The sequence below is a fragment of the Colius striatus genome, chromosome 1 (assembly GCF_028858725.1).
Source record: "Colius striatus isolate bColStr4 chromosome 1, bColStr4.1.hap1, whole genome shotgun sequence".
In the NCBI taxonomy this organism is placed as follows: Eukaryota; Metazoa; Chordata; class Aves; order Coliiformes; family Coliidae; genus Colius; species Colius striatus.
The window spans coordinates 141,198,057-141,223,399 of NC_084759.1; the positions used below are offsets into that span (position 1 = coordinate 141,198,057).

The 25,343-nt window shown below is 48.9% G+C and overlaps 1 protein-coding gene across 1 annotated transcript; it reads left to right on the plus strand.

The window, feature by feature from the left end:
* The first annotated feature begins 1,461 nt into the window (after positions 1 to 1,461).
* On the plus strand, positions 1,462 to 24,881 carry ADA2 (adenosine deaminase 2). The gene is made up of 10 exons (XM_061988874.1): positions 1,462 to 1,600; positions 2,627 to 2,952; positions 6,687 to 6,912; positions 14,717 to 14,927; positions 17,880 to 18,007; positions 19,111 to 19,201; positions 19,510 to 19,618; positions 20,993 to 21,150; positions 22,600 to 22,802; positions 23,725 to 24,881. The coding sequence occupies exons 2-10, from the start codon at positions 2,640 to 2,642 to the stop codon at positions 23,831 to 23,833; spliced, it is 1,548 nt and encodes a 515-aa protein (XP_061844858.1). The 5' UTR covers positions 1,462 to 1,600; positions 2,627 to 2,639; the 3' UTR covers positions 23,834 to 24,881.
* Positions 24,882 to 25,343: the final 462 nt, after the last annotated feature.

Sequence of the window (25,343 nt, forward strand, 5' to 3'; positions counted from 1 at the left end):
GGCTTTACTACTCTGAGATAATTAGAGCAATTCCCTTCCCTCACTTATATAGTTCCCTTGAAGGTATTTGCAGGCGGAATGCTTGTCCCTACTGAATCGTCCTTTTTCCACCCCACTCTTCCCTCTGCAGTCCCTCCCCGTATCTCCTGTCCTTGGGTTGCTTTCATCAGCTAATAGTTGCTGCAGAGTGTAGCTGGGTTATCTCTCTGCTCCTCTCATTTCTCTTTGGGAGCAGGATCATCTCAAGACTCCAGAAAAACTCCATCCTGCTGAGGAGCAGTCAAGGGGCCACAGCCACCCTCTGACCACATTGCCCTGGCTGGAGCACTGGGGAGCCCAGGCTGACCCTTGCATGGATGCTGGGACTAATCTTGGTGACAGCAAAGGGTAATAGGACCAGGACAGGAGGAAAAGCTGGCAGGTGGCCAGATGAGGTATTCAGGGAGGCCTGTCTACCCCACTTTCAATTTGTTGCAGTGGTGCCCAGCTAATGAAATGTAACATACTATTGACCAGATTCTACTTTCTCTGCCTTAAACACGATCTTTGTGACAGCTGAGGGTTATTTTCAACAGCTTTGGGCTTACAAGTGCTTTCTCTTTTTTTTTTTTTTTTTTTTTAATTAAAAAAATTAACTTGTTAAATTTTTTATTAAATGAAACCAAACGGACTTTGTTCTCCACTGGAAGCTGTTTATGTAACATCTGTTTCAAATAACTCTAAAACTCGGTCCGTTCAACTGTGCGAAATAAAGCAGTGAATTTACAATATTTGTTGTGATTTTGGTTTTCTTTTTTCTTTTAAAGAAAAACACAACTCAGACCGTCCCCACCTCCACCTGATTTCCTCCCCAGGCAACAGCTTAGCCCAGTGTGCCCGATGCAGCCCCCGGGGCAGCCGCCGGGTTGGCCTCTGCCTGGTTCACACAGCTGGCAAGGACTGGGCAAAACCATTTACAACCGCCTTTACAAACTACTGTTTTCTCAGATTAACGAACAGCTCGCCGTGCTGCTGGCGTTAAACGTTCTACATCAGATGAGCTGCCCAAGCGCACATACGGTTGCTGGGACAGCCCGGGCGAGGCTCACGAGTTTCCCCGCACCGGGAATTCGTGCCTAGGCGTTTCTTCTGGGATATTTTAAAGCTGCGTTTGCCTTATCAGGGCAGGGGGGAGGGTTGCACAGACGAATCCCCGCTCGCCTCGCCGGCAGGCAAGGGTTAAATGACAGGCACCTCTACTTGGTGTGGGAGGTGGAGGGGTTCTCTCAGATGACTCTGTTGCTTCGGTTTCCCCCCTCCCCCGCTTCCAAGCCCGTTGCCCTGCAGCCGCCTGCCTCCCCCTCTTCTCATAACTTCCCCTGCCTCCTCCTCCTCTTTATATATTCATGAAGCGGTGGGGCCAGGGAGAAATAAAAGCCGGAGCGACAGCCCAGGAAGAGGAACTGTGTGTGTGGTGGTGGGTTCCGCGCTCTGCACCGCCGGGGCGGATCCCGCTGCTTTGTCCTTGCTGGGATAGTGCTGGCTTGCAAGAGAGAGACCTGCTTCCCGCTCGCTCGGGCGGCAGCTGGATGAGCTCTGGATGCAAGGAGGAAAGTTAACAGTAAGTGAGTCAGTCTCACCAGGGACAAGATTCACCTCTTTAGGGTGTTTAAGTTTCAAGAGAGGCCTAATGTGGGGCTGCCTCTACCCCTTTTCCCAGCAGATTGCTTCCCCCAGCACACCTTCCTCTCCTTGGACCTACTGATAGGGCTGAGAGCATCCTGGTCAACCCATGGGTGGAGGAGAGGCTGAAAGCAGAAGACACACGTGCAAGCAGAAACTTACTATGTGATTCCCAGGGGGACCGACATAAAAATGTTGAGCCTTTCTCTGGCCTGCTTTGGTCTGAAGAAATTGGTGTGGAGGGTCGCTAAAGCCTGGTGTTGAAGCTATATTGCAGCAGTGCTTTTTTGGGGGGAAGGGCTGAGTTCTCAGACTTCACTTGTCTCGTGATCTCTTACTAGTCAGTCCCTCGATTTCCCTTCTGTCCTCTTTTGAGATTGCAAGAAAGGGACAAACTTGTGTCACTGCAGAGGCAGCTGAGGGGTTCTCTGCCTGTAAATTAACCCCTCTGATAGCTGGAATATACTATAGGGGTACAACAAAGTCTTCTCTTGTAGGGAATTCCCAAGGTCCTTAGGGAATCGGGAGCTGATTAGCTCAAGCAAAAAACCAAAAAGCACCTCAAGTGCTCCTGCCTTCCTCCCTGGGACTCTAGCAGCACAGCCAGCACACTGTCACCAGCACTCCTTGTTCTGAGAGGACTCCATCTCAGCTTGCAAACTGACCTCACCAGTCCCCCGTTCTGGGGCCAGACCTTTGCCATACTGCAGATCTGTGATGTGCTGCCAGCCTCATCTGAGGAGCAATAACTCATCTCCAGCCTACCCAGTCATGCTGTATGCCATCAGCAGAATGAGTATGAGAGTGCTGGGGATCTTGGTACCAGATGGTTCCCCCAGTACTGAGCATTCAATTAACCCACTACTTCTGCAGGATGGGCCAGCAGCTTAATATACCAATAGATCATTGCTAAGATGTCACCTTTTCACCTGTGCTAATGCTCCAATCTTTCCCCTCTGCCTAGGTGCGGCTCTAAGATGAAGCTTCCATCTGGGCAAGGCATAAGGCTGGCATATCTTCTCCTGAATTTGGCTTCCCTCTGCCTCCCCATCCCCCTGTGGAAGGACCGGGACTCCCTGATGCAGGAGGAGAAAGCCCATCAGACGGGTGGCAATTTGGTGCTGAGCAGACAGGAACAGCAGCTCAGTTCAAAGCTCGTAAGCCTCAAGAAGAAGGAGGTTGCAACAGCCATAACTATGGGACAGTTTCCTCCAAGCATGCACTTCTTTCGGGCAAAAAGCCTCATTGATCAGAGCACAGTGTTCAGCATCTTAAAGCGAATGCCAAAAGGTAGGCTTGGCCTGAGGGTTGCTCATCTGATTCGTCCTCCTCTCGCCTTTTCTTTCTGTGGCAGAGCTGGGACAAAGCTGGGATGAGATATGGCAGGTGACTTCATGAGAGCTGTGAATTGTGCTTGCTGGGTTCCAGGAAAAGCCCTGCCTCTGAGCTTGGAAATGGGGCAGGGGGAGAGAGGAAGAGGGGGAGGGACTGGATGAATACACATTTCCAGTAATTGTAGCATTTGGTGTAACTTAGAATATGGATCCTTCAGCCTTTCAAGTGTGGAGAAAGGGCAGAGGAAGCAAAGACAACAAGACCCCAGACATCCATATTTGCTCGGCATCTTCCAGCCTTTCCTTTTTCCACAAGCTACAGACATGCTACCAACCTTGTCTTAGCCCACATCTTAGCCAAAAATGCTATTATCCCCCAACAAGTCTTCTTGTGGGTGCTTCTGCAGCAGACCTGGAAGTTTGCTGTAAAGTCTAGGAGCACTAGAGGAGGAACATGTTACCTACAACACTGCAGGTTTCTTTACTTGCTGAGTGACAGTCAAAGCCTGTCTTGATGTGACCTGTAGAATATAGGAGCTACTGTGTTCTCTGGCTCTAGTCTGGGTACTTAGAGGAGATCTCTGTTTATAGGATAAGTATTTCTCATCTTGTCTTTAGAGTAGTTCCTCCCCTGTTGTGCAGCCAGCTGGGTGCTAATGGGTCACCATGTCCTGTGCCAAGAAGGATTTCTGTACTCTGTAGCACATACAGAGCTTTAAAGGCATTTGGATCACTTTAGATTAGATATCAACATGAAATTGTCCAACACCTTCACCGCACCACTCCTTGTGTGCTGTGATGAGCCGGTGAGACACAGCAGCCACTGAAAGCTCAGTAGTTTGGGTTGTGGTGGAAAGGAGGAGAGGATATTTTTAGCAAAGGTGAAATCCAAACCACCTAGGCTGGGTAGCAGGAAAGCTAATGTCTGTATGTCCTTGAGCTGCTGACAGTTGAGAGAGACACAGGAGGTTGCAGCGATCACAGGAGGAAGGCCTTGACTCCCAACTGACTAGTTTCCCCCTCTGCATCCCTGATTCAGTAAGAAATTACCTGAACAAAGTGTCTTCTTTAAATAAAGGTATAAGACAGTTGCAGTGAACAATGTCAGTGCTCCTGTGATCCTGAATAATAGATCCACCCTTCCAGGTGGCCCCTTTTTAGATTGAGTCCCATGTCCTTGCGACGTGGCTGCCAGGAAATAGGTTGGTGACCCGCTTTGGAAGATTTGGGAGTCAGCTTCTCCACAGGGGCATTTTTCACTTGTAAGGCTGTGACAATGGCACATGGATAAGAGCTGTCTTTCTCATTTGTCAGCTTCTCCCTCTCAGGATCTCTGGCTTGCAGCATCCTAATCTGTTACCATAAATGAGTGGTATGTCAGAATTGTCATTATCTTTTCCTTGCTGCACTGAACAGTAAAGAATTTACCTTCTTTACCTCCAATAAATTGCAGAATTGCAGAATGCTAGAGGTTGGAAGAGACCTCTAGATATCTGGTCCAGCTCCCCTGCCAAAGCAGGTCCACCCAGATAAGGTCACACAGGAACGTGTCCAGGCAGGTTTTGAAAACCTCCGGAGGAGACACCACACCCTCCCTGGGCAGCCTGTGCCAGGGCTCCCTCACCCTCACAGGGAAGAAGTTTTTCCTCACTTTCGAGTGGAACTTTCTGTGTTCCAGCTTGTGCCCATTACCCCTTATTCTGTCACTGGGCACTGCAGAAAAAGTGACTCCTTTCAATACCTGTGATTTAGATATTTATAAGTGTTAGTGAGATCTCCCACTCAGTCTTTTCTTCTCCAGGCTGAACAGCCCCAGCCTTTCTTTGTAAGAGAGATGCTTCGATCCCCTCATCTTTGTAGCTTGCCACTGGACTCTCTACAGCAGTTCCCTCTCCTGAACTGGGGAACCTAGAACTGGACACAATACTCAAAATGAGGCCTCCCCAGGGCAGAGTAGAGGGAGAGAAGAACTTCCTTTGACCTGCTGGCCATGCAGGTCATACACCTCAGAATGCTGTTGGCCTTCTTGGCCATGAGGGCACATTGCTGGCTCATGATTAGTTTATTGTCAATCAGGACTCCCAGGTCTCTCTCTGCAGAGCTGCCCTCCAGCAGGTCAATCCCCAGCCTGTACTGGTGAGGTTGTTCCTTCCCAGATGCAGAACTGTGCACTTGTCCTTGTTGAACCTCATGAGGTTCCTCTCTGCCCAACTCTCAAGCCGGTTGAGATCCCGCTGAATGGCAGCACAGCCTTCTGGGGAATCAGCCAGTCCTCCCAGTCTGGTGTCATCAGCGAACCTGCTGAGGGTACACTCTGTCCCCTCATCCAGGTTGTTGATGTATGGAGTATCTTTGATACTAGGGAGCAATAAAACAAAAAGCCACACTTTTCAATTCAGGAGATGCTAAAATGGGTTCTCAGAATTTTTGCACGAGCTGTAGGCTTTTAGGGCCAAGATCACATTCTTGTAGCCGCTCAAATATGTCCTAGTCTCAGAGGCTTCAGTCTTCACCAGAGTCCCTGGACATTACTGTTGTTTCAAGCACTGTTGTAGTTTCTATTGCTGCCTATGTAGGAAAGAGGGAGGCATTGTCAGTGAGAGAAGGGTTGAATCTAGACAACTGTGGCATGTTCATTCTGTCACATTAGCTCTGTGGAGAGCAGCAACCACAGTTACTCACCATCTGAAGTCAGACCCTCTGCAGTGGAATATTGTAGACATTATAGTCTATACTAGTCCACCTTAAATTGTAGTCTTGAAGTTTGCCTAATATCACATACCAGTCTTTTGCCTTGTTCTGGCTGTGCATGTTCTCCTTTTACCCCTAAAGGCATCAAAGTTATTTTGACTATGAGGTCTCCCCTAGACTTTAGCTTTCACTATATCTTCACTTTACAAAGGGGAAGTTTAGTTCAAGCTCCAATAATGCAAGAAGTCTCTGCAAAAAGAGAGATTTTAGCAAAACAAAAGGATGGTATGAGGAAGGTCAGCATGCAAAGGATGCTTCCTATGCCAGGAAGACTGGCAGTTGCCAACATCCTGCACAACAACAGTGTCCCAGAGGCCCTTTGTGCTGGCTAGCAGCAGATGTACAGTGTAAGCGAGCATGCTTTTGATAAGGCACAGAAGTAGAGGATACTTCTGCATCTGAGTGCAATTCCCTGGAGTGTCATGGTCTGGGAGTTTGGTGTATGCCAGAGTTTTGAAGAGATAGAGACTAGAAGCAAGAATTGAGTCTGGGATTTGAACAGCTTAGATACAGAGGCTTGCTTCAGGCCTGCCAGTCAGCTACCATGCCTTGGAAACTGTTGCCTACTGTGTGAGTTCCTCTTTAAATCAGTGGGGCCTGAGCCAGCTCAGCAAAGTCTGTCTGAAAGACCTTTAATAACTGAGTGTTTTCCATCCCAGTGGAGGAGCAGAGCTCCCTATTGATTTCCCCCCCTCCCTCCACTCCGAGGGAGCTGTCACGCTCTGCCTGCCCTGCATTTGATGTGGAGGAGGCCACATCCCCCAGCACGGGGGAGGCAGAGCAGCTGCGCAGTCTCTGCTGTGAGAGGTCACTTGCAGCCATCTAGAAGCATTTCCAGATGCCCCTGGATGGGCAAACTCAAGCTATTATCACAGTAAACCCCAGTTCTTTTTTTCCCAGCTTCTTTGTCTCATTAGGATATACTTTTCCTCCCACCAGGTGCTGTCTTACACGTGCACGACTATGCCATGCTGAGTGTGGACTGGCTGGTGTACAATGCCACCTACCTTCCCAACTGCTACATCTGCTTCACCCCTGTGGGCACCGTTCGGTTTCGTTTCTCTAGTCCTCACCCTCCTCACCCAGTGCCAGCCCAGTGCTCCCAGTGGGTTTTGCTGGAGACTTACCGGAAGCAGCTGCGCAATGTGACGGAGTTCGATAGCGGGTGAGTGAATAGGGGCCGCGAGGCTGACGGGGATTCATGATCATGTTCTGTGGCCAGCAGGATCCCCTGGGCCAACTGTCCCAAGGAACAACCCCAGGCACCAGTACAGGCTGGGGGCTGTCCTGCTGGAGAGCAGCTCTGCACAGAGACACCTGGGAATCCTGATTGATAATAAGCTAAATATGAGTCAGCAATGTGCCCTCATGGCCAAGAAGGCCAATGGCATCCTGGGATGCATCAAGAAGAGTGTGGCCAGCAGGTCGAGGGAGCTTCTGCTCCCCCTCTACTCTGCCTTGGTGAGGCCTCATCTGGAGTCCTGTGTGCTGGGGTCCTCAGCTCAAGAGGGACAGAGAACTGCTGGAGAGAGTCCAGTGCAGGGCCACCAAGATGATCAGGGGACTGGAGCTTCTCCCTCATGAGGAAAGGCTGCGGGAACTGGGGCTGTTTAGTCTGGAGGAGACTGTGGGGGATCTTATTAATATTTACAAATATCTAAATGGTAGGTGTCAGGAGGTTGGGGCATCCCTTTTTCTATTGTAGTTAGCAACAAGACAAGGGGTAATGGGATGAAGCTGGAACACTTCCATTTAAATGTAGTTTAAAAAAGTTACATTTTAAAAAGTTCCATTTAAATGTAAGAAAAACTATTTCACTGTTCAGGTGAGGGAGCCCTGGCACAGGTTGCCCAGAGGGGTTGTGGAGTCTCCTTCCTTGGAGATCTTCAAGACCCGCCTGGACATGTTCCTATGCGGCCTGATCTAGGTGACCCTGCTTCTGCAAGGCGATTGGACTAGATGATCTGTAAAAGTCCCTTCCAACCCCTACCATTCTATGATTTGCTTGCTGCTCTGGAAGTGAGAAACTCATTTTTGGGCTGCTAGAACAGGCAAATAAGAATATAGGAGTTGAAGGTTGCAGTGTTAAGTACACCAGAGTTGGAGACCGTCAGAAGTTTTCTGTGCAACCTCACTCTGATCTTTTGCACAGATGTATTGGAGATGGTGGTTCAAGTAGATTTATGTGACCTGTCCCCACCTCTCCTCAGCACCCTGGCTGGATATACTCCTGGCATGGGACAGGACTATATAGTGAATGACTTTTACTCATCCATTGAGGTACCCAGGAACAGGATGAGGAAGTGAGATAGCTGATAAACAGGCTCCCCTGTACAAAGGAGTAATTTGTAAAGTCATTGTTTTGATTCAGAGCAACAAGTTGGGCAAACTACTTGTGGAGTCTCCACAAAGACTTGTGTAGTCTCCTTCTCTGGAGGTTTTCACAACCCACCTAGACACATTCCTGTGTGACCTGATTGAGGTGAACCTGCTTTAGCAGGGAAGTTGTACTGGATGATGTCTGGAGGCCCCTTCCAACCTAGACCATTCTGTGAAACTACTTATGGTAGTTGGTGCACTAGCAAAAACCCCAAAACAACACAAAAGAAAACCCAACCTAACCTAACCTCTCCCTCCAAACACCAACCTTGATTTCTGAGGATTGTCTTTGAAGCCCCACTGCTACCCACCATGCTGAAGCATGAGCCACTCACTCCCAATGGGTCCTTCAGGCACCAAGAACTGCAACTTGCCCTCCTGCCCACAGACAAGGAGTTCAGTCTCAGCCTGTGTGCCGGCCTCATGAGACCATGAACCCTACACACAGGTCCTCTGCCTGATATTACTCTTCCTACCTCAACACCCTCCTGCTAACAGTTTCTCCCCTTACACACAAGGCTGCCTGTCCAGGAGCTCACACCTCAGATGGCTTCCCAAGGCATCGCCTTGCAGGAGCTTTCCTCCCTGCAGGCATCTCATACCTTGACTGCTGGCAGCCTTTTATCAGTACCAGGTGTTAGTTGGCTGCTCAGCAGCCAGCTACCATTTAATCCCCTAAATGTGGGTGCGGATAGCCTGCCTGCCCCTCCAGCCTGTGGTGGCAGGAAGAGGGAGCCCTGACTTCCCATCCAGGGGCCAATAATCCCAGGACAAAGGTCTGCCAGAAGGGCCCAGAGGAAGCGTGTATTTCTGAATGGTGTGCAGGGGGCTGGAGAGAGCATGCTAAATAATGCATGAAATCAGACACTGAGCGATGAGGACAAAGGAAAATATTGAGTAGTAATCTCTTCAGAGGGCACCACTGCCCATGGCACTCCAGGGGCTGGGGTCCTACAGCAAAAACCATAGCATGGGGTGTCATGTAATGAAAGGCAGTGTCGCCATATGAGGAGGAGGCTGGGTTAAGGTGATGTGTGTGACCATAATCACAGCGTTCCCAAAGTGAAACTTGATGAGTTTTGCTGTAGTGTTCTTCAGTGAGGGTTTGTGCTCTTGAATAGAGACCTTTTAACTCTTAGGGAGCTGATAGCCCCTCCATATGGAGGCTGTCTGGGCTCTGTGCCCTATAGATCTGGGAAGGAGGTCAGATTAGGAAGCTGAGAAGCTGCCAGACCTTTGGCACAGTATTGCCTTCCCTCCCTAATGACAACAAGGAGTAGGGCAGAGGGACCTGAGTCTCTGAGGCACCTACTGCCCCTCTTCTTCAAAGGTCTTCCCTTGCAGAAGGGAAGGAGAAGATAATGCCAGATCCAGAGCTCTTGACCTTTTATACCCTGAGGCTCAACTCATGCAGTGGCAGAAATGACATCCTGTGAGAAGTCACTTATCTACGTCTTCCAAGGAGAAAACTAGTTCCCCACTAGCTCCCTTCCATTTCTGCTGGGAGTGAGGATGAGGGCGAGACCCACAGCACCAGCTCTATTTAACTACGCTGGGAGACCCATAAACAAAGTGCAAGAGACTGGATGTTGGAAAGGCTTCACTTCCTTAAAGGCCAAGCAATTGCACCGGGTATTTCAGAGCTGTCTCAGGAACAAGGCTTCACTGTGTGTGTTTTCAGCTGTATCTCTGCAGTGTGATGTCTCTTCTCAGCTGGGGCTAGAGGCTGTGGCATCCTGTATACCTTGTGGGGTGTAGCTGTGCGTGGCTTGGCTCCCTGTGGACCTGCTCAGGAACACGGGCTTCTTTCCAGAGGCAGTGTAGTCACATCTCTCTTTTGCATTAGTTGTGTGACAACACCTAGTAGCCACAAGTCAGAGCAAGACTTTGGAGTGTGGCAGGCACTGCACATGGGCATGAGACACCCTGCTACAAAGGTCTCCCCAAGGATGGAGGGGAAAACATGGTGGAGACCAAAGAAGTGATTTGCTTTGGCAAATGTGTGCCAGAGCCAAGTACAAACTTGGATCTCTTGCATCCTGGGTGCTCAGACTTACTCATTTGAGTATGTTGTCCTTCGTTCCTTGTCCTTCTGTGCTCACCACCACAAAACCGCAGTGGAGTCATTGCATATAATGTGCAAATACATGAACAACAGCCACATTGAGGCACTTCCACTCCTATTTTCATCTAGTCCCTGGGTACTAGTGTAGGGGTTAGGAATGTTTTTTGGCCGCCTGGAAATAGGTCTCTAGCCAGGAATAGGCCCCAATCTGTTCTGCTTCTCAGTTTCTGGAAACTCTCCCAGTCTCTTGAACATGTGCATCCCAGGCTACCTCTTTCCTGCACTCCTCTTTGCCCTTGAGCACTGACAAGCTGAGAGAAAGCAGATGTCAGAGGAAGGAACGGATGGATAGTTGGGTGGTTTCAAGGAAGTATCAAGGGAATATGGCAGCAGGGAAGGGCTCTCACGCAAGACAGGGTGGATCAGCAAATGTAAAGGGAACAATGGAAATGTTTTTGAGAGGCTGTGCTTCTTTCACCTTACTGCATTCCTGACCAGGAAGGGCTGAGGGAGAGAGGTACCTGTGTTATATTTTTGCTGTTTACATTTTTAGGTATATATACATACATATACATGCATGTGTGTTGGAGGGAAATCTTTTTGTTTCCTTCAAAAGAAGGTTTAATCATTCCTGTTCAAAACACACGTCTCATGGGCCAAGACCCTGGAGTATTCTGTTACTGGTAAAACTCCAAAAGGATGCTATTCTGAGAGTCAGGAGACCACGGGCCAGGAGATAGAGAAACAAGGGAAAATTTGCTTTGAGAGTTAAGAGAGAGAAATAAACCTCACTTATTTACTTCACAATCAGCTACAATATAGGAGAATATAATTCCTTTCCTCAAGATGCAATGTAGTGGCCACTGTCCCTGAAGCGAGAGTCTGCCTCCAGATATTTAGAGAAACAGCGTTGACACCCCAGATATTTGTAAAATACCACCCCTCACCCTTCCAGCAGCAGGCTGAGGATTAAGGCCATGCCCAGCAGCGCAGCTCTGGCAGCTCTATCACCGGGATGAAGTCATCTGTGAGGGAGCTGACACCATGGCTGAGGCTGCGAGGACAACTCCCCTGGGCATGAACGGCTGCTGGGCCTGCCATCGCCTTCCCCTCCGTGTCCCCTCTGACTGCCTTATCTAATGGAAAAATAGGGCAGTATGTGCATTACAAGGAGGGAAGAAAAAAAAAGAAAAGAATAAAACCCCACTACAGAAACAAAGCACTCTGCTCCTGCTACAAGTTTCCCCTTGGGGAGAAGAAGAGGGGATGAGAGAGAGAGAGAGAAAGCGAATGAACCACATGTGACAGATGTTAGTCACACTATTTAATGCACCACTGGAAGACATTCAGATACTACAGTGAGGAGAGGGGTGTAATTACCCATCGAGAACAGAAAAAGAAGCAAGAACAATAATCCCTTTAAAAACAAGACAACAAAAACTGTTTGCTTCTGCACAACAAAGCAAAACTGAGGGGGAAGAGGAACAGAGAATGCAAACCCACAGTTGAAAATAAATAACCCTTGTCCGGTCATTTTAGCTGTGCCCCTTTGGGCATGTGCATTGCAATAGCATTGTTCAGTGCATAAATGACATGACATGGAAGGCTATTTGTAGTCTGCACCTGATCACTGGCGAGGGCTCCTTCCAGAAAAGCAGCAAAAAGTGTATTTATGAAGCTTTTCTGCATCTGCACGAGCCACTACTGATGGTAAGAGGCCCTGAACCCTTTGGAGATTGTCCAGTTATCGAGTATGGATCACTATTGTGCAATAAATCTTCAACAGTTTTAGGGATCAATGATCAGTCTCAAAGGGAAGGAGATTATAAAAAAAAGAAGGGGAAAAAAAGAAGTAGGATTTGATTTATGTGCTTTTAGGAGCAGGGCAGTGTGGGGATTTATTGCAGTTTCTAGCCCAAGGAGCACAGGCTAAGTAAACAACGAGTTTGTACAGCTAGATTTAAAGGCAGGGAGGGGAGCCCCGTGCGCGCTCGTTGCTGGAGGAGCGGGGTTCTCACAGGACGGGGGGAGCCGGCGGTGGGAGCCCGACTAACCGCCCGGCCTTCCCTGCAAACGAAGCCGCGCGGGACGGCGAGAACGGGCTTGCACGGCCTTTTGATCCACGGGGAGGGTTTTCCCTCGGTGCTCGCAGGGCTGGTGGGAACGGCCCCGCTCGGCTCTCGGCAGCAAGCAGGTGCTCTCCGCCGGCGTGCGGGGCTGGGGGGAAGCTGCCCTTCGGCCAGGAGAGAAGCAGAAAAGGCTCTTTTCCCTAGTTCTTCCCACACAAAACTTCCTCTCCCCTCCCTGCCGAGCTGCAGCACACCCTTTCCTCCGGCTCCGGCAGCTGGATCGGCGCCTTCGCGATGCCCCTGGCCCCTGCATTCCTGGTTTCTAGGGTGATGCTGCGGTGTCTCCTGCTGCTGCGGGCTCCCCACTGCCCGCCCGAGACACCGCCCGCCCCTGCCACGCTCCAGCAAGGTCCCCTTTGGTTACATGGATTACTGAACAGGAGCTGGGGTTGCCCAGTGTCCTGTGATAATGGCACCAAAGCCCCTATTGTAATGCGCGGGAGGGCAGAGCCCAAGTTGCTGTGGAAACCTTAACTCTGAATTTTCCCGACTGTCCAGCATTTAAAATCTTATCCCTAACGCGGTACAAGCATCTCTCTATGTACAGTTTTGCTTCTGAAATTGTTTCCAGCAAAGAAATTAACAGAATGAAGAAGAAATGAAACTGCAGCCACTGGAAGAGAGACCTTAGAGAGCAAAACAGCAGGCAAATGCCGGGGGACTCTGTTTTATGGGCAGGATGGAGGGACTCAAAAGGGATGTCCCTGCCCAGAATGTCGTAGTTTATGAGTTTAGACCAGATCACAGTTTACATCTGGAGGAGGGAGATTTCTAATTCCATCCACAGAAGTCTCCTGGAAGCTCCTGGAAGAAGATAGCAGGAGCACAAATCAAACCCATACTTCCAGTTTAACAGACCAGAGCACTGTGCAAGGACAGAAGATCAGTAGCTGTTAGTGAGGAGAGAGAATAAACTTGGATGAAAGATGAAGCATGGTTGAAGGTATTTCTACATGAACCTTCTTAGCCTCTGACACGAGGTAAGTGGCAGGCCTGGCCAGAGTGGTAAGCTCACCCACCTGCAAGCAACCAGCGCTGTAGCTTGCTGCAATGGCTTCTATTTGTCCACCCAGAAATGAAGTTAATCACCCCCATTTTGCCATTTAGACTTTGCCGCTGGCCTGAGAAATTTATTATGAGCTCTTCTTGAAGTAGCCACCAGTGGAGGAAGGCGAGCTGTTACCAGAGTCAAGGCTTTGGGTGGCATGAAGGCCATCAGCTTGTAAGAGGACAGCGATGCGGCAGACGCTCACCCTGTCCTAAATGCAACCTGTCACCCACAACTAGATAATCTTGCGATTACTAGCTCCCTTAAACTTTGCTTGATAAAACTACCTGTCACCTCTCTGGATTTCTGAAAGAAGCTTATATACCAGCTGAGTCTATGGAGGAAATGGGCATGTTTTTGTCCCACTAAGGAAAAGCCAGGACGCAGGGATTCTTATCGGTTGTTTCCCAGCAGACAAAACTGAAGAAGTTATCAGCAAGGCAGGCAGGATATCAGGTTTGTTCCACTGGTAGGGGGGGGGGGGGGGGGGAAGGATTTCTGAGTCACAATCATTTTTCCCCTGCTTGTGTTAGGTGACATATTTTGACAATACAAGGCAAGTTATAGGCTTCTTAAGCAGGTTGATGGTGACCCAGTACCTGGCTGCTCCTGCAGGCTCACTCTGCCTTTAGGTGGTTAACAGAGAGCCAGGTGTCATAACTTTTTACATGCATTGAAGATGTCTAGGAGAATTTATTGTCTGCAGGAGTAATGTACTAGCCTACTTTTGGATGAAGGATACCCCTGGGTAGCAGAGTGCAAGTCCTATGAGATAAAAACATCATACTTGCTTTTCTAATTCTATTTACTCCTCAAGATTTTGCCCCCACCAAAAAACCCCAAACCCAACAAAGAGACGGGTTTTGAACACCTATTCTTACCCTGCCTTTGTACCTCAACATGCAGTGTATGGCTTTTAGCCTGTCAGCTATTATCTGTACCAGCCATTGGAAGAACAAATGTAGGTGACAAAAGAATGACCTGAATGTCTCCTAGTTGCACCAGTGGTCGTTACATTTGCTGTATTGCAGTGCTAACAGGCTCTGAGTAAGATCTTGGGCCCCTGTTGTGGCAGGAATGGCTTTGCACCTTTTCTTGGTCCTGCCCAAAAAGCACGTGCGTCCTTTGGCACGGCCGCTGCCCTGCTGCACCCTCGAGCATGTGGGTGGGAGAGTGTCCCGTCCACCAAGCTCTGTCTCTGATAATAAAACTCACACCTATCTTGGAGGAAACCTATTTTCTCCTGTACTGAACACACAGGTGCCAGCCAACAGCTTTTTGCATGCTGAAAGCCAGATGTCTTGATGATTCTTGTCATTCTTCCCCTTTGCTTTACTGTTTTCTATAGCTTGCTGAGAAACTTGACCCTGGTGACGGATGCCCCTGAGCTGGCCTACCCTTCTCAGGCTTTCATTTGGAAAAGATTTGAAGAAGTCTTTCTCATTGCCTCTGGACTTATCTGCTATGCACCTGTGTTCAAGGCCTACTTCTACCAGGGGCTGCTGGAGCTCTATGAAGATAACATACAGTATGTCGAGATAAGAGCTATCCTGCCTCCGGTACGTAAGTTTTGGCTTCTCTAGTATTCTTTTAAATCCTTATTTTTCCATAACTTTTCTCAAGCCCTATCTTGAATTTAGTTTTTGGATGTTTGCATACCTGCCCTTCTAAGGACGCTGGAAAGCCTTGATCGTGTTCAAAGGTCTTTTTTGGAGATTTGCATGGGGAAAGGCTTGAAAGTGCGAGACATTTTGTTTTTAATGGGCTAAAGAAGATCCTTGCTGTGGCAACAGCATGAAACTGCATTGTACAGTCTGACTGGGAGCTGAGTCAAAGTCTTGCTAGTTGGGAAGACGTATCTCAGCTTTATCTCCACCAGAATCACCTGTTCTGTGGCAGCTCTCCCGGGACAATTTCCTGCCTTGAATGGAGACTTATTCTTGGATAGTCACATTATTTTTAAATCCACAGCTGATTTCAGAATGATTTATCTGAACAGGCTAGTAAACCAATTGACTAAGCAGAGTCTTCCACACTTTACAGACAACGTAAAATTGTGAGCCATTGTCACCAACACTAAAATCTGTTGGCAATAGCTTAGGCCTTTTTTTCCTATGTGCCACCCGGAGCTGATCAGATTATCCTACAATCCCACACTTACCCCAGTGTCTTCCCAAGCACCATCAGACCCCGCCACTGTTCTTCAGTTGCAACCATTCCCAGTTTCCTGGTGGCAATTTTGACACTCCAGGCTCCACAGTTCTCCAGACAAGCTCCAAGCAGGACAGCATGGGGGTGGGAGCTCTGTCAGAGCCCTACCAAAACAAACGAACTGGGCCCACTGCTCCTCACTACGTCACCTACCTCCATGTTCTTAACAGTCCTTTGCAACAGGGATGAAGCTGCTGTGAAGGTCCATCCGGCAGCACCCAGAGGACCAAGGAGTGGTTGTGGGTTGTGTGTGGAAACACAGGCCGCAGCATGCTGCTGGCACGATGGTGTCCAGTGGATGGAGTGGCCATGCTGATGTTCCCCTGGCCCACTGGTGGCCTGACTCCCAGACGTGCCTGTTGGCAACTTCCTTAAATCGTCACCCTTGCGTGCAATGGCTGGTGAGCTCCAGCCAGCTGCAGATGAATGTTTGCACCCCAGCAACTACCACTGCTGCTGGGCAGACCTTCCCAGCCACCCCGTCAGCAGACAGGCAGGTGCTGTGACAGATTTGGAGGCTGATTTGGCTTTGTGCATGCCTCTCCACCAACAGCTGGGGAACGGGGCTGCTAACCCTGCCCTGTGGTGGCTCAGGCTGGCCCCATAGCAAAATAAGGCTCAGTGTCAGGGCTGCAGGCTGGCATTCTATCATGCCTGAGATGAAAAGGGTGTATTGAAAGGAAAAAGAAAGGAGGGGGAGAAGACCACAGAGCTTATATGTATCTTACATTGCTGGGGGCTGGCCATGAGCCAGTTGCTCTGAACTCAGTCACCATCTGTCTTTGGGGTACCTGGAAAGAGAAAATAACAGCAATGTCAAAATTCCTGTGCTGTGAGACAGCGCGAGTGCTGGCATCCCCCCAGGTCACACGGGTTTTCGGGCCAAGAGTATCTGCGATGATACGAGTGCGTGGGCCTGACTGGAAAATACCCTGCATTTACCAGCAGCCCTTAGACACGGTTGTGATGTTTTTTGAAGAGACTTGGCAGGGAAGATTTGCTTCCCATCCAGCCTCTAATGCTGGCTCCAGGCGTGGGAGCCTCCAGAGCCCCAGGGCTTGCTCACAGCCAGCAGCACAGTGGTGTGCTGCGAGGTGCGGGCAGGCAGTGCTGCAAGGAGCTGTGAGCACCACGCTGGAGCAGGGATGAGGGGGAAGGGAAACACATCGCTGTGGAAGTCGAGGTGAGCAGGGTGTGCTGGGAACAGTGAGATGCTGTGTGGCTGGAGATGCTCTTCAAGGCTCAGGCAACAGCGCTGACAATCTGCAGAGCTCCCCTCACAGCAGAGCCCACCAGAAGCGGCCCCTCGAGTTAAGTAAATGAAAGCTGGGATTTAGTGTCAAACAGCAAACATTGTGGAGAAGTCCCCTAAACCCAGCTATGTTTGCTAATTCAGCTGTGTAAAGTCTCACATTCCCATGGGCTGCAGCAGGGGAAGAATTCCACCCCGTGGCTGCTGATGCCTGCAAAGGGGATGGCACGGAGTGACAGGGCACAGGGGCTTAGCAAGGGGCAGCACCAGCAGGGGAGGTGGAGTGGACTAGTGGATGGCTAGAGGAAAAGGATAAAAGAGAAAAGAAAGGCAAGAAGGGTAAAAGAGAACAGACTGAATGATATCAGCCACCGTTTGTGAGCGACTCCAGGGAGGGCCTTTGTGGGTTTTCATCAATCAGGGCATGCAGGGATCCTGTTGAAATCAAGGCAAATAGCCCTGTGTAGAGCCCTGGCAGTGAGCAACTCACAAAGTAAGTTGAGGGGATGTAGTGTGCCAAAAGTACCCTTTTTCCCAGTTTGCAGCCAGAGAACTGGGAAAGCGTTACAAGTCTAAAGGACTGACTCAAGGTCAGGGAGCAAACCTCTGGCAGAGGGAGCAGAAGCCCGGCCCAGCTGGTAGCTTATGGAGCTCAACCCTCGTGTGCCTTGGGGCTGTCTCGGCTGACAGACTGCCACTGCAAAGGCACAGAGCGCGTGTGAGCTGCCAGACTGCTGGACAAAATGCTCCAGCATTTGATACAGACAGGACTAAGAGGTCGTGGTCTCCTCTGGGTAGTCAAGGGCACTTGTTTGCCATATCTGAACATGAAGAAACTTGTTTCTTGTACCACACAGGAGGGAGGAAAACTACTCCTTGGTTCTTGCCAGGTGGTAAAGGCTTCCAGAAAATGTTCTGCAGAGATTTAACTGCTTTTTTCTGCCCTGTTGCCAGAACTGCAGCACATTGCTTCTTGCAAGGTTTTCTTCATTTCTCCCACCCTCCACCTCTTCCAGCTTTTGCTTGCCATGTGCTTCTTGTCCTGCAGGTGTATGAACTGGATGGCACCCGGCACAATAAATCATGGTCCGTGGCAACCTATCGGGAAGTGACCAGGCAGTTTATGAAGGAGCACCCTGACTTTCTTGGAGCCAAGATTATATTTACAGCACACAGGTAGAGGCTGAGTGTGGCTAAGAGCAGCTGTGCGTGGCTGGCTGTGCCACAGCAGAGGCAGCAGTGGGGAAGGGGGTCCAAGTGGTGCCAAGAGATGCGATGTTGAGGGCTGGGCTGAAGTGCCACCGTTGGTTAGCCTGCATCATCAGACCCAGGATGTTGAGTCCCAAAGCATTCCCTGGCACATGTAAAAGGCTGAGGATGAGAAATAATCTATATAAGCCTGTGTATGTGCGAAGTGACCAAGTTTAGCTCATGCTGTGTGCTGGAGAGACAGCGTCTGCGAGCCATGGATGCAGGAACGAGCAAGGGGAGAGCTGCTTGTGTGTGTCCAAGCCATGCATGCTCTTTTCCTGAGCCTGAATGTACTCCCTGTCTCTGCAGAAACTGAAGCAGTGACAGCAGTGCCCGAGTATGGGCACTTGGGATTGCAAAGGTCCTCTTGGGACCCTGCAAACACTGTTGTCCCAGCAGCCTTTGTACGGTATGTTCATGCCACTTCTCGCAGGCGGGCACGAGGCTGGTCTCCAAGTCAGCCAGATGCCACAAAGTCATGTGAGGTAATCCTGAGCAAATATAACAGACCTCATTCTGGCTCGGCACGATGCTGCTTCCAGTTCAGAGCTGGCTTGCCTCTGGCTAGCTTGGGTATGGACAGAGTCTGTCTGCAAAATACATTGTGATGTTTAGGTCCAAGAGGGCTGGGAGATATCAATGTAAAGCTCTCTCAAAATGCAGCTACTGTCCTGCCTCCCAGCAAAAGAGTTGAGAGGAAGAAAAAAACCTCAAAGAATTTAAACATTTTCTTTCCATGCTGTTGTGTTCACTCCATGGTAGATGGGAAAGCCAGTGAGTCAGACAAACATGCCTCAACTCAAATGATAGCAGAGTCTAGCCAGGCATTTCCTGGTCATTCACGGGTTTAGTTTTGTAATATCAATTTTCTGCCACTGTTACTCTGGAGACCTGAAGCTGGTTGTCAAACTCAGGAGCAACTCACATTTTGGAAACACCCCTGGGGGCCTCGTTTCACAACTCAAATCCAAAGTAGGCAGGCCCATGGGAGTGAGACTCTGCACTGCTTTCTCTCTCTTGCTCTTTAGGATGCTGAATGTTTCCCAGATTAAAGAAGCCGTCATCACTGCCATGGCACTCAGAGCCCACTTCCCAGACACCCTGGCTGGCTTCGACCTGGTAACCCTATTTCTTCTGTGGCTTCGCGTTAACCTCTAGAGGTGGGATATAACTACATGTATAATACAGCACTTACATGGTTTTTATACCAGAGCCAGATCCTCTGCCGCCATACTGAAATCGGTCTCACTGATTCACAGACCCTCCAGCTAAGGATTTTGTTGAGGGTAATTGACATCCTCTAAAAGAATCAGCTCCCTGCCCTGCAGCACTGTAATTTCAGTACAGTTGGCACCTCAGTGATATATAGCTGTAAGTCCCATCATCTTCCAGAGCATGTTCAGAAATACCTTTCCTCTTTCCCTTAGGTTGGAGATGAGGATGAAGGTCATTCTTTATGGGACCTAAAGGATGCCCTGACCATCCCATATTCCTTGGGGGTCAACTTGCCATACTTTTTCCATGCTGGGGAGACTGGTAAGGATGAGGACTCGAGACCTGTTGTTGCTTGCAGAGGCAAGAAGTAAAGCCTTGCAAAGCACAGATGAGGCAAGCTTGGCTGTATCAAGATAATATGTGCATGTATAAAATCGGTTTCCCCTATGCTTTCCCCTCATATCAGCTTGTTGCTGTAGCATTCCTCCTCTGCCTGCTCCCTCCTCTTGACTGTAGCCATCAGGTTGCTCAGGGTAAGGTTTAGCAAATACCTCATTGTAGCTGACAGGAAAAGTGATGATGAAAGGCTGAGGGAGCTGGGGCTCTTTAGCTGGGAAGAGACTCAGGAGTGATCTCATTAGTGTTTACAAATACATAAAGGGCGGATGTCAGGAGGATGGAGCCAGGCTGTTATCAATGATGTCCAATGATAGGACAAGGGGCAATGGGTACAAGCTAGAGCATAAGAGGATCCAAAGAAACATAAGGAAAAACTTCTTCACTGTGAGGGTGACGGAGCACTGGAACAGGCTGCCCAGATGGGTTGTGGAGTCTCCTTCTCTAGAGACATTCAAAACCCACCTGGATGAGTTCCTGTGTGACCTACTTTAGGTGGTCTTGCTCTGGCAGGGGGGTTGGACTAGATGATCTTTCGAGGTCCCTTCCAGCCCTTAAGATTCTGTGATTCCGTGTGACACGGACTCGTGCTGCAACTGTTATTGCTGGTAGCTATTTCCGCTTTGGAGCAGGGCTCACCTCCCAGCCACAGCAGCAGCAGAACTCCTAAGCCAGTATTTTACATGCTAAGGTGAAGGAATGTCTGAGCCAGCTGCCAGTCTTAACTGAATATACTCATCAAAGTAACCAATTGTTACCCTTCATTCCTGGGGCAATGTACTATTATTATTGGCAATATATTATTCAGGCCGTATGGGTGGGATTTGTCCTAACCATGCATGACAATTGTGTCTGACTTGTGTGTTATGCATAATGTGTGTTGACATCTACAGAGAAAGTGTCTACATCTGAACTAGCTGCCCTAGTCTCCCTTTACAGCCATGGACAATAACAAGCATTTCTAAGGTGCAATACCTCTCACCTGAATGCACGGGCCGTTTCAAAGGAGTTATTGCTTCTCCCCATTGACTGTGGATGGACACTAGCATGATTAATTGGGCTTGTTAGAGCAATACTCTGGACATCTAAAGTCAGGAGAGATGAGGAGGTACCTCTATGCTGGGCGTTGTCCTGAGGAGATTTTGGATCCTCATTTCACTGAAAATGCAAAGCAGGAACTCAGAGCATAAGCAGGCCTCTTACCTTGCAACTGGGACATTTACTAACAAAGTCATCTATCAGTTTTAGAAGTTACGTTTCCTCACAGCACTGCAGTGATTCTTCCCTCTCTCTGTTCAGACTGGCAGGGCACCTCCGTAGACAATAACGTGCTGGATGCATTGCTGCTGAATACCAGCCGAATTGGCCATGGACTTGCCCTCGTTAAACACCCAGTAGCCAAAAGCTTGTCTCTGAAGAAGGATATACCTGTAGAAATCTGTCCCGTCTCCAACCAGGTATGTTGATAAAAGCTTAGGTCTTGGGGCTGGGACTCTGGATTTACCGTAGCAGCTAAGGAATGGCAGGGAGCTGGAGGCAGCTAGATGTTGATAATATCCTGGTTGAAAATAAACTAACCATGAGCCAGCAATGTGCCCTCATGGCCAAGAAGGCCAATGGCATCCTGGGATGCATCAAGAAGAGTGTGGCCAGCAGGTCGAAGGAGGTTTTGGTGAGGCCTTATCTGGAGTCCTGTGTCCAGTTCTGGCCTCCCCGGTTCAAGAGGGACAGGGAGCTGCTGGAGAGAGGCCAGCACAGGGCCACCAAGATGATCAGGGGACTGGAGCATCTTTCTTATGCGGAAAAGCTGCGGGAGCTGGGGCTGTTTAGTCTGGAGGAGACTGTGGGGGATCTCATTAATATTTACAAATATCTAAATGGTGGGTATCAGGAGGTTGGGGCATCACTTTTTCCTATTGTATCTAGTGACAGGACAAGACATAATGGGATGAAGCTGGAACACAAGAAGTTCCATTTAAACATAAGGAAAAACTATTTTGCTGTGAGAGTGAGGGAGCCCTGGCACAGGCTGCCCAGGGAAAGCATCAGTCTCCTTCTCTGGAGTTTTTCAGAACCGGCCTGGATGCATTCCTGTGTGATCCGATCTAGGTGGACCTGCTTTGGCAGGCAGGTTGGACTAGATGATCTCTAAAGGTCTCTTCCAACCCCTACCATTCTATGATTCTATGTTTTATTGCACCTCCTCCACACAACATTGCACTGCAGTCTGCTGTGTAGACACACGCTGTGTATACATAAGGCTTGCAATGCCAGTCAGCTCAAAATCATTTAAATTGCTATCCAGGGGAACCTGGGAAGGCAGTCCTCCCTCATGGAGATGAGCCAAGGCGGTACTTAAAGAGACATAATTGAAAATACTTCAAAGACAGCAAGGCCAGAGGCTGAAAAGCTGGGATTGTAACTGAAATTATTTTGGTTTTGTAGCATTCATAACTCGGGGAAACCCTTTTGTAACACATTAGCATGGTGCTCGTTTTCCCCTGGGTACAGCAGAACAAATGCTCTGGGGTAGAGATGTACCAGTGTGAGTCTTGAGGGAGAGAACCCCGATACCAGCTCCAGAGGCCCTGGGCCTTATAAGCATCGTTGCAGATATGCAACCAAAAGACTGACCCAGAAACGCTCACAGTCTAACTGTTCTAAATAAGCTGAAGTTATTCACTGCACTGGCCTTGATTTAGGTGATTAATGTAATAAAATGGTCTCTTTGGAGAGGAGACAAGTGGGTGCTTCCTGCAGCCTAACCCTGAACAGTCCTATGAAAGCTCTTTCTCCCTGGTGACACAGGCAGCTGTAGCAAGTATGCAGTGTGATGGGTGCCGTGATGCAAACGCGGCTACAGCAGTAACCTGATGTGGTGTTGTCTCCCTCCTTTCCCCACCAAGGTCCTGATGTTGGTAGCTGACTTGAGGAGTCACCCTGCAGCTGACCTTATGGCTGAAGGGCACCCCATTGTGATCAGCCCCGATGATCCCCCTATCTTTGGGGCAAAAGGAGTCTCCTATGACTTCTATGAGGTGTTCATGGCCATCGGAGGGATGAATGCTGACCTGAGGACCTTAAAACAACTTGCTCTTAACTCCATAAAGTAAGTTCCTTACCTCTCTCATCTAGGCCTAGTAATGCTAAGGGAACTACCAGCTTGCTCCTTGGGAAACCTCTGAGGTTTTGGCTCCAGAGTCTCCTCTGCAATGTGAGCTGAGCTTCTGTTACTCTAAGGTCCCCTCTGTGTGCCTTCTCCAAGAGCAGGACACAGGGACCCCAGAAGCTCCTCTTCCAATGCCCTTTTTCTATCTAAATGTCTCAGTTTATTCCTCATTTTCCTTCCTTTGTGACCTTGCCTCCAGCACCTGGTTCTGGGTATGGGAGGAATCTTACATCTTTGTATCACTTGCCTATTTCTGCCTAAATTTGACCTGCTGCAGTGTATGCCATGACCCACTGGGGAAGTACAGGAAAACAATCTGCCAGCATGTAGTTTGTGGTGCGTTTAGCCACTTTTTCTATTTATCTGGACAGCTCTGAATATCCCAAAATAGTTTGAATATGGTGCCCAGGGTCTTTCTGCACATTCTTACACTCTTGTCTGTTTGCCAAATCCCATGCCAATTGTGGTGTCACTACCAAATCCTCACATGCCCAAGGAAATGACAAATACTTTTATTTCCTACCAGTTTGGACCAAGCCCGGCTGAAAGCAGCAGCAATGCTGTCTTTTTTATACTAGTTGCTGGGTGCCTCTCAGTGAGTCTCCAGCTCACACAGACCAAGCTGTTTGTCCTCATGGTGCAGGACTCTGTAGCTGTTGTTATGGCCATCACACTTTTTGTTCCAGCCTGAGCCCAGCTGGCAGGAGCTCAAGGTTCTTTACTTTGTGCTACTCTATACGGTGCAGGTATGTGCTGCAGGGGTTAATCTGTCACTGCTCCCCACCTTTTTGTTTTGATCTATGATCTCGAAATGGCTGCCTCCTTGTCTCCTGTCTGATACTGGCTTTTCTCCTCCTCACAGATACAGTGCCATGCTGCCAGATGAGAAAGCCAAGGCCATTGAGGTCTGGCAGGAAAAATGGGACCAATTTGTTGCTGACCTCTCGGATAGCTTTTTGAGGGAGCTTTAGAGGGGAGGAGACTCATCTCAGAAGGCATTTGGCAAGCCAGAGCTAGTAAGGCTTATTGTTAAGAGGGAGATTCTTTTTCCATGTGACCTGAGCAGATGAATGGAGCTCAAAGTCTCACCTGGCAGCGAGTGATTCTGGTAAGCTAGGCTTAATGGGTTTAATGCTAAGAGTGAGCTTCTCTGTCCTGTGAAAGTCATGGGCTGGAGGTAAAAGGGAGCAGTAAGCCCTTTACAGCAACAATAACAGAACACTCTGCTCAAAATAGTCAAAACAATCCAAAATTGCCAATGACCAAACCCTGACATCCTTATTCAGGAAAAACATGCTTTCTAATTAGAGTCAGTGGGAGATTGCCAACACGAGGAACTCTGAATTTCGCCTTATCATTACAAAATGCAGACCTTGTCCGGAAACAGCTAAGACAAACATCCAACCATTTGGGCCACTGACCTTCAGGAGAGCAAGGACTGAAAATGACTCTTGTTATGTTTAACCCCGGGCCTGCTGCCAAAATAACGCGGCTAGGTTGAAGAACCAGTCATAGGTCTGATGTCTGCTATTTCAGGACCTACCATGGCTGGAAACGACCTGATGGAACTTACTCGCAGAACATTTAAGCCTGGTTGCACAGTGATCATAAAGCCAGAGAGAGGTGTCTTGGTTGCTGACAAGGTTTGGGTTTTTTTTTTTTACTGCAAAATCTTTTCCTGTCCTCTGGTCATACGAAGCCAAAACACTTTTCATCTGAAAAGAAACACCCTGGCTTCTCAAGTCTAGCTTGATTAAAACCATCTCCCTGCACTGGGCCATGTTAACTCAGGCATTTATAGGAAAAAACTTTTGATTTCAGGGAATTCCACTACAAGCATTTGTTGCCTAACTCAGGGTGCAAATGTGCCCTTGTTCAGCCCGTCAGATGCCAGAGAACTGCTCTCACACTCTGGATATCCACAGTGAACCACAGTTCACTTGGACTTTTGTAGTTTCCAGCTCTTTGGCAAAAAGATACTGGAGCAACCACACAATAAACAGTGTCTGGACAAACAGATGCCCTTTCTTAATGTCATCAAAAATATCAGGAGAACAGCTAGCTGTTAGGAGATCAAAAAAAAAAATCTTGATTTTTAGCAGGATGCTAAATTTTGGCAAAATCCTTCAGCACACATACCCCAAGCACACCACCAAGATCAACCAGCATCTCTCCCTTCTCCCTGAGTTCAGTACAATTATGGCTTGCATCAGCCATGGGACAAGTGACAAAAGTTTCTGGTGGAAGACATCTCCCTCCTCTGAGCTGCAGGCTTGTGAGGCTTTCCTGATCTGACCAGCTCAGGGAAATTGGCTGTCTTTGTGTTTTCTGCTAATTGTCTCAAGCTGCCTGGCCATAGAGTTTATTTCCACTGCCCTTGGTTAAAACACCTTAGCAGGAGGTAAATAGACTTACTACAGAAGTGGATCAAGCTGCACAACCCACACACCCCGTGTTGAATGGCCCACAGTCTGCAGATTC

What these genes read in the sequence shown, in the direction of transcription:
- ADA2 (XM_061988874.1), top strand. Translation starts at nt 2,640, where the DNA reads ATGAAGCTTCCATCTGGGCAAGGCATAAGGCTGGCATATCTTCTCCTG. An exon ending in CTTAAAGCGAATGCCAAAAG is followed by an intron (nt 2,953 to 6,686) that starts GTAGGCTTGGCC and finishes TCCTCCCACCAG; the next exon opens with GTGCTGTCTTACACGTGCAC. An exon ending in ATTATATTTACAGCACACAG is followed by an intron (nt 18,008 to 19,110) that starts GTAGAGGCTGAG and finishes CTTGCTCTTTAG; the next exon opens with GATGCTGAATGTTTCCCAGA.